At 41.0% G+C, this 8,666-nt stretch overlaps 2 protein-coding genes across 2 annotated transcripts; one reads left to right on the forward strand and one right to left on the reverse strand.

Annotated features, from left to right (window-relative positions):
* The first annotated feature begins 473 nt into the window (after window positions 1-473).
* Window positions 474-2,041, forward strand: LOC121583264 (2-aminoethanethiol dioxygenase-like). The gene has a single exon (XM_041899451.1). It carries the CDS (start codon window positions 757-759, stop codon window positions 1,513-1,515), a length of 759 nt encoding a protein of 252 aa, XP_041755385.1. The 5' UTR covers window positions 474-756; the 3' UTR covers window positions 1,516-2,041.
* Window positions 2,042-4,107: 2,066 nt separating this feature from the next.
* On the reverse strand, window positions 4,108-8,666 carry LOC121544989 (early growth response protein 2b-like). The gene is made up of 2 exons (XM_041855694.1): window positions 8,600-8,666; window positions 4,108-5,009 (listed from the first exon to the last, which is right to left on the reverse strand). Exons 1-2 carry the CDS (start codon window positions 8,664-8,666, stop codon window positions 4,108-4,110), a joined length of 969 nt encoding a protein of 322 aa, XP_041711628.1.

An 8,666-nucleotide genomic window follows, 5' to 3' on the forward strand; every position in this document is an offset into this window, starting at 1 on the left:
TGTCTGCTAAATGACTCAAATTAAAATGTACATTGGGCTTGCTGCTGGGTGAGATTGATAGACCCTCTTATGTTTCAGAGAAAGTCCTACCATTATTTCAATTGATAGAATAATAAACGAGTTTAGTCTTATATGGTAGGCCTACTCATACTACACTGCTGCACTCTGTATGGTCCAGAATCAGTACTCAAGTCTAAAAAGGTCAACAAACTCACTGCTGTTCCCCTTTAATTAAGGAGGTGAGGAAGGGTATCTTGGTTATTGTAGTACATAAGTAAGTACTATTATTATCGCTCACAATGATATTAAATGTTAGACTTGTAATTGAACACAGTATCATAACAAATATCATACATATTTCATATGCATTATATTTTTATCTAATAGCGATGTGTTTGAGTGAAGATAAATACCAACAGTACATTATTAAACCACATTTCCCACAATGCTCCGCATTACGAACTGAAGCGTTTTCTTTGCGGACGTGTGTGAAAGATATCCGTAAATGGGGAGTTGGAGAGAAATGTGTGGTTGTGTCAGACAGAGTACCCCTAACTTAAAACTGTATTCGACTTTCAGTTTTTGTTATTTTTATGTGAAGTTGGAAAATATATTTCACCGGGTGTAATCAATCATTCTCACCGAGAGAGGGGCAGGCAGAATCAACGGCAGCTGTGCTTGGAGCCCAGCCTGCTAAACGCTAGTTAGCAAACGCGAGACTAGTGTGGAATTACAGGACAGCACTTCACGGGCTTTATGATGCCTCGCGACAACATGACCACCTCCCTCGTTCAGAAAATTGGTAGACAGGCGCTTGTAACTTTTAGAAACCCATCTTTGGTAGGTGATAAAGCGTTTTTGGATAATCAAGGTAAACTCCAAAGCCTCATGACCGAAATCAGAGCTGCGGATCTGAAGATTGCTCCAAGGAAAGTTGACAGCGCTTCTACGCCTCTGTCACACAATCCCCCGGTCACATACATGCACATATGCGAGACAGACCAATTCAGCATGGGGGTGTTTCTGCTAAAGAGCGGTGCTTCCATCCCCTTGCACGACCACCCGGGAATGTACGGCATGTTAAAAGTTATGTATGGCAAGGTCAGGATCACCTGTTTTGACAGGTTGGACAAATCAACTAGCGTGGCCAGTGATACGCAATTCAACCCTCCCCTGCTACCTTACCAGAGAGGTGCGCTGAGGTCAATACTCCGGTCGGTCGGGGAGTTTACAGAAGAGAGTGGCCCGTGTATTTTGACACCTGACTTAGACAACCTTCACCAAATCGACGCAGTCGATGGACCCACTGCTTTCCTCGATATTCTGGCACCACCATATGATCCAGATGACGGGAGAGACTGTCATTATTACAAAGTTCTGGAGTCTGCCTCGGACTCGGAGGACAAAAAGGCTGAGGCTCAGGGGCAAAAAGAAGTTTGGCTCGTGGAAGGACCGCAACCTTCTGATTTTTGGTGTGGTGGTGAACCTTACCCCGGCCCAGAAGTCAACATCTGAAGCGCACTATGAACGCTGAATTGATGTGAACCATTGATTCTCAGGGCCATGTCACAACATTGTGTAAATGTATGATAGTCATAATTCCTACAATGATGGATTATTATGGAATGGATATCACTGTCACTGTGGTGTGTAATGGGAGAACATGTAGTGTGAACTAAAAGCACTTATTCTAAATTTGGGCAAATGCTCACAATCGTCTCGTCAGTTGGTGTGGCCTGTCACTATTCATTTAGCCTGTAATGAAAGTACTTACTCAGTTGATAAATTGTGATCTTTGCACATCATCTCTAATGTATTCGAAATGACACCAAGCTTATCATGTCCTGAAATTAACTGAAACCATACATAACAAAACATAACATTTCTCAGAAGAAAAGCATAAAGAGGGATTCAAGAATGCACTAAATGGGGTAGGCTGTAATACACAATTATTTGGTATATTCAGCCTGAAACTAATGCCTGAAGAATCGTGTAAATGTTCCTTACAAGCCAGAATGTTGAATAAAATTACTCTACCGGTTGTCTGTGCGGTTTGATCTTTAGCTGCTCGAGATTTTAGACAAAATATTGTTTTCCCAACTTGTTAAAGAGCTGGTAGGTATAGTGTTCAGTTCTGCACTGAGATAAAATTAGTTTTATATTGGATATTCAATTTTATTTAGTCAATAGCTGTTGAACCAAGCATGCCATGACAATTAAAATTATATTCTGAATCGAGAGGATGGAGAACGATCCACACCTTTTTGGGAGATTTTTTATTTATTTATTCAGATTTGAAGCCTTCAAAAAATAAAAATGTTGTACATTGTTCTCCATCTTCCTCTGATTCAGAATATACCATTTTCATTGTCTAACTTGACCTCTGTGCCAAACCGAACCATATACCTACCAGCTCTCTAAATAGTTTGGTAAACAATACTTTCCTGTGGACATTTTGTTACTGAATGACCATCTTAAACATTGCTTAGTTAATTGAACTTCACCAATTAAACCCCATAATAACTTTGCTTGATTCATCAATTTGGGAGCAGAGCACCATTGAATTCTTTGCTTGTGGTTTAGGGGCCTCTTGTGGACATACTGAGTATTACCTCAGAATGACAATGTGACTATTTTTACATTACATTTGACTAGTAGAATACTGCATACATACAACATATACAATAGCCCAGGGTTGCCCAACCCTGTTCCTGTAGGTTTTTGCTCCAACCCCAGGTCTTACTAACCTGATTAATCTTATCAACCTGCTAATTATTAGAATCAGGTGTGCTAGACTAGGGTTGGAGCAAAAACCTACAGGACGGTAGATCTCCAGGAACAGGGTTGGGCAGTCCTGCAATAGCCTATAGCAGGGTTCTTCAATTCCGGTCCTGGAGGGCCGAAACACTTCTGTTTTTTATTTCTACCTGGTAGTTAATTGCACTCACCTGGTGTCCCAGGTCTGAATTAGCCCCTGATTAGAAGGAGAGGATGAAAAACAGGTGTTTCGGCCCTCCAGGACCGGAATTGAAGAACCCTGGCCTATAGCCTACTTTCAAAGGACCAAAATAAGACAACAATACATATTCTATAACACAAAGTGGATTTCATTGTTGTTTAAAATAATCAACCATGTCCTTTGCCCAGTCATTTAATTTGGACTAGGCTAATTAAGAATACATTTGTAAAACAATGAACAAGCACACTAACAAACAAGCAGTTTTCTTTATGCCACCAATGTCAACATATTCTACATTTATCATAAGAAGCATCAAGTCAGTTAAATATCAACGCTCAGTGTGTAAAAAAAACATGTAAAATGATGCATGTAAAATAAAGGTATCAAAGTCTTTCCCCTTTGTTAAGTTCTGTAATGATCTTACAGCCGAGAGGCTGAGTGGCATCAATTTTTTGTTACTCTGTCATCTTCATCCAACAAGTAAGAGGAGATTTTAAAAAGTTAACTTTAGCAGTCTTTAACAAACAGAAGGTTAATCAACTCATTTAATTGTCTCTCTTGACAGACACTGTACAAGGCTTCCAGTTTATGCACACGTGGGAATCAAGCCTCCACTCAGAACGGTGATGATACTCAGCAGAACAGAACAGGCCTCTAGGCTCTGTGATATTGGTCATTGCACTCCTTTCCCAGATAAAATGCAGGGATGCCCATCATGGACTCATCTATTGTGGTATAGTCTTTTTTTCAGCTGCTCTTTCAACACTGCGAAAGAGAAGCTACTTGTCGGCTGGTACCCGTTAGTATTGGAGCTGAATCTTACTCCTTGCCTGCTATTCAGCATCTCTGTGACTGTTTCCTCACTTACTCTATTGAAACACTTTCTATCCTGAGCACTAGTGTTTGTGCACATTTACAGTTAAGTTATGACTAATTGGCTCTATGCCTAACTTCAATAATATACACGTGATAGCCCTGTCCATTTATGTCGTTATTCATTCAGCACCTTATATCCACATTCATTAGTCGCCCTAGTTAACCATGTCTGCTAAATTCAGTGTGAATGTGATTTGGATATTATTAAATTATTTTTGGACTGCATGGAAACATAATGTGGATGAATGTTCAACCAATCTCTACCAGGGTCATTATGATGACTTTTTCTCTTTCTGTCTTAAGTGGATTTTCGTGTGTCTCCTTCTTTCATCACTCCTGGCAAACTTTCTTCCACAGTGGTCGCAGGAAAATGGTTTTTCTCCAGTGTGTGTGCGAATGTGCGTAGTGAGGTGGTCGCTGCGACTGAAACTGCGCATGCAGATCCGACATGGGAAGGGTTTGTGCCCTGTGTGGATTCTGACGTGTCTGCTCAGCTCGTCCGACCGAGAGAACCTCCTATCGCAACTCTCTGCCGGGCAAGGGTATGGTCGCTCATGGACAGGCGTTTTGCTCGGGCGGTTTGGATACTTTCTCGGTCTCGGTATTGGCCTCAGGGGTACATTCGGAGTGTTGTAGGGATTGGGTAGACAAGGGCCCTCTGTCGCAGGTACCACAAGTGTAAAATTCCTTATTGTGTTCAGAGGTGTCAGAGGTAGTGGAACCCTCAGAGAGTCCAGTGAATATGGTAACCCTTTCCTGTCAGGAAAAGCCTGGATGTCCCTTTGGCAGTTTGGCTGGTAGAACCCGCTGTACTCAGGCATGATGGTTAAGAGCGTGCTGTCCACTGTCGACTTTGGTGACGTGTAGGAGTGGGACGGCTGTGGGTAGGACATGGGGCAGGTCGACGTTGCCAGGTAGTTTGATTGGTCCTGGTACATTTCCCTGCTACAAGAGTAAGACGTTGGAGCATACATGTGGTTTATATCGTGTTGACTCTGCGCCATGGTGCAGCTCACAGTTCCTGCGTAATGGTTCTGTGGTTCAGGCGAGGGCGAGGCAAACACCGGGGACGAAGCTGCCGCCGTTATATCGCTAACTACGTTAATGAAGCCCCCGGGATTGCAGTGTCCTTGTATGCAACAGCCTGAGTGCGCGGGGGCTGCGTAAAGTTGCCCTGGCAAGACAACTCGATATTGTCACTTTCTTCACTCAAACGATCACCTGCGAAGCAAAGAAAAAGTACTGTTAGTTATGTGGCCAAAAAAACGTTGATTATGACTTTTACCCACAGGTTTTTAATTTTACGCATGGGTGTTGCGCACGGTTGCGCACCAATTTGTGATTTTGTAATGAGTACGAATGAGATTTAATGTCACATAGCGCTTTAGAAAAAAATTAATTGGCATACTATAGCAGACAATGAATCTATTTGATTAATATTGACCAATAATTTGTATTATTCGCCTCAATTTACGATAATCTCAAATATGACTAATAATGCATTTTAATCCTGAAATTCCAGTAAGGTTGATGAGAAAACATGGCTTCCCTTCTATTGACCATAGCAGCGAACTAGAAACGAATATTTTCAAAATAATTATTCTTTATATTAAATTAATTCTTACCCACTTCAGCTTCACCTAATTGGCCTAGTTACCGTCTCTGGCAATGATGCGGATATTTCCTCTTCCATTGAGTAGATTCCCTCGTAAATGTCGTGTATAAAACCACCGATTGGTACCCAAACTTTATCCATAGTTTTAGCTGTAATTGTTTTACCAAGAGTGTGCGCTTCAAACCTTTACGTGCCTTTACGCACTCAATATATAACCGTCAAATTGTCATGGTAAAAACTATCTAATGATGTATTCTCTGCGATAGCCTATAGTGTCCCCTACGGATGAGAAATATAATCTAATATCGTTGTATTCTGGGGATTGAAGATTGTAGTATGAATTTGAAGGGAGTCTCTTAATGTCCCTTAACGTCACTGACCATACAAGGACTTGGTGGTTAAACAAGGGAAAAGGTTGAGCTAGGATTAGGCCTCAAGCTTGATTACGACATCAAAGAACACTTGTCAATTAATTTAAAAAATACATTACCAACATTTATTTTCTTTTTGCATGTTTTTTGTTACCCTGGTTCAGTTTAGTAAATATTACCATGTAGTTTATTTCCCATTTTATTGTCTATATAATAATCGTCATGCTGCCAAAAGCTTACAGGAACCCGGCAACACTTCACCAAAAATGGATTCAACTGGTGTAATGATGACATCCCGTTCTATCGAATACATCCGGTAAATTGCGTACATGAAATATCGAGTCATGGGAAGGAAGAAGCCCACACATAGGTATATGAGACGAGCGACTTCCTGGAGGAGGTTTGGCACACAGTTCTTTAGAATAAAGCTTTCCTGAAGAAAGTTGGTTCAGTTGATTAAGTAACAAAAATATGAAGTATATTAATCATAATTCTATATAGCCATTTGTCATTCAATAGTCTGTGCTAACATTGTGCAACAATTGAAACTTGAATTGGTCGAAGTGCTATAGCTACCTAAAACATTTTTGGGGGGGAAATCAGTGTAGGGTAAACAAAACATTTATGAAGGCATATGCTTTAGAATGCTTTATAAGGCATATGCTTCATATCACCACATAAAGTTGGACCATGTGTACCCAGTGAACAGGAGGGTCATTAGGCTATTAATCATTCTTGAGTTAGGGGTTGCCAAGGTGTATGGACTGATGGTATGTATGACATATCTCTGCAACTACTCAACCTCCCACTGTATTGAAGGGATCATCTTGGGACGCTGTGTCACAGTAACCCCTTCCTCTCTTCTCATCAGGCTGCCCTCATTCAGTGTAAATGACATATGGCTGATGTCTGTAGGCATACATGTGACAGGGTTTTTGATCCAAGGGCTGTGGCAGTTAATAATAAAGCAAGGGGAAGCCCTTTAAACACTGTCTCAAGGCCTGCACGTCCACCATGACACACAGGTAATGAGACTGCTCCTTACACAAGTAGAGCTAATTGCTATTCTGTCACAGGGGACACCGTCTCCTTATAATGGGGATGATCTTTGGTCTTTCTTATGCAAAATGTGTCTGACACGTTCCTATTGACATCATACTTTCTAGGTGTATTCATATTTGTGAAACCTTCAACATATGCCACAATAGGCTAGCGTATGTAATTTGTTATAGCATATATGTCTATGTAGGAAACACAAAAACAATTGTCCATACCTAAAAATGATAGACCTACTTAAATATGACATCACAATGACTAGTGATTGGTTTAGGAACGGTCTTCCCTCCCTAACTCCCCTTTCCCCTTGCAGCGGGGGAAATGAATCCCTTTTTAAGTTCCCTTTTTAACACCCACAGTTACAAAAATGTTAGTGTATTGTGTGAATGCCGCCTCCCTCAGGCAGATGGGTTTTTTTCCAGGGCCAGTGTCCGGCCGTTAGGCTGCACAGTGTGCCTCCGTGGGGAATGGTGCCCTCCCTGCACCCCACGCCCACGCCCCGCCACATTGAGTGGGATTTAGAGGAGGGCGTTTTGTGTCGCTTATGCCTGTGTCACCTAGGGGTCTGGAGACCCCTGCATGACGATTAATCAAATGTCATGTGTGGTTTTTGTTTATATGGATCTTTGTTTTATAACACTAGGCTGATATAGGCTTTTCTTTGTTATTGTGTTGTTTTTTTGTCAAATAGGTAATACATGCCAAAGATATCATGTTTGAGGTTTGCAGTAAGCTTTCTTATATATTAAAAACAGACCAGAGAATATCCATTCATAAATGCACTTATTGCAAATGGGATGAAGTTATGTCTAGATGTGTTTGAATCACCTCTGACTAGAATCTTTCAAATCACAAACAGCAGTTTTAAGAATTACTTTACACTACAGCATCAATAATTTATAGTACTGTATTGTTATTGTACATCACTTACTTTTACACTTACTTTCAGAACCCTCTATTGTGAAATTGAGGCCTGATTGCTTGTCTAGTATTTTGAGCATCAATAAACTACAACATCCAAATTATAGACTATTACCATGCAGCCTACCAATACATAGTGGCACTCGTGATAAGTAGTATGTGTACAGTAACATACTGTGCTTCGTCAAGAGTGAGTTGTATTTGTAATAGATCCTGATGATACTACCTTCATTTCATAACAAACAGTTTACATATAGGGTATTTATTGTAAAGTTGTTGATTACATGTGTATTTTGAAAGTTATCTAGTCTACATATTTTTTTACAAGCTTAAAAACAACGATACTGTTACTATGGGCCAGTTTCCTGGACACAGATTGAGAATCTTCATAGCATTTTAGTCCAGGACTACATTTAATCTGTGTCTGGGGAAACTGGCCCTAAGATTTCTGCATGTTCAAGAAAACAGGAAGAAAAAAAACACACACACATGAAATAGCCCCTCGATTGCTTACCTGTAATAGCCCCTGAGACAGTGGTAGCAGGGCCTCAGATAGATGGAGAGAGAGAGATGCTTCTGCTGTGGCAGTCCCCTAACGTCTGATCAACCAAAGTTACCAACTAGAGTCTTACTCCTTTCACTGATGGAAAAAGAAACAATAGGATTGTTCCCACTTCACTTTGCTTCCACCCTCGCAGTTAAAACTGTTATGATAATGAAGTGGATTTGTTAGACCGAGCAGATTGTAATTGAAAAGGTCTCTTTGATCGGAGGAACCAGAGGTGTTTGGGTCACTCAAACCCAATGCCTGGGGCGTGGCCTGGGGGACAGCTGCGCTCATGACGATGAAACTCCAGGAGAGGCTCAT

The sequence above is a fragment of the Coregonus clupeaformis genome, chromosome 1 (genome assembly GCF_020615455.1).
Source record: "Coregonus clupeaformis isolate EN_2021a chromosome 1, ASM2061545v1, whole genome shotgun sequence".
Lineage (NCBI taxonomy): Eukaryota > Metazoa > Chordata > Actinopteri > Salmoniformes > Salmonidae > Coregonus > Coregonus clupeaformis.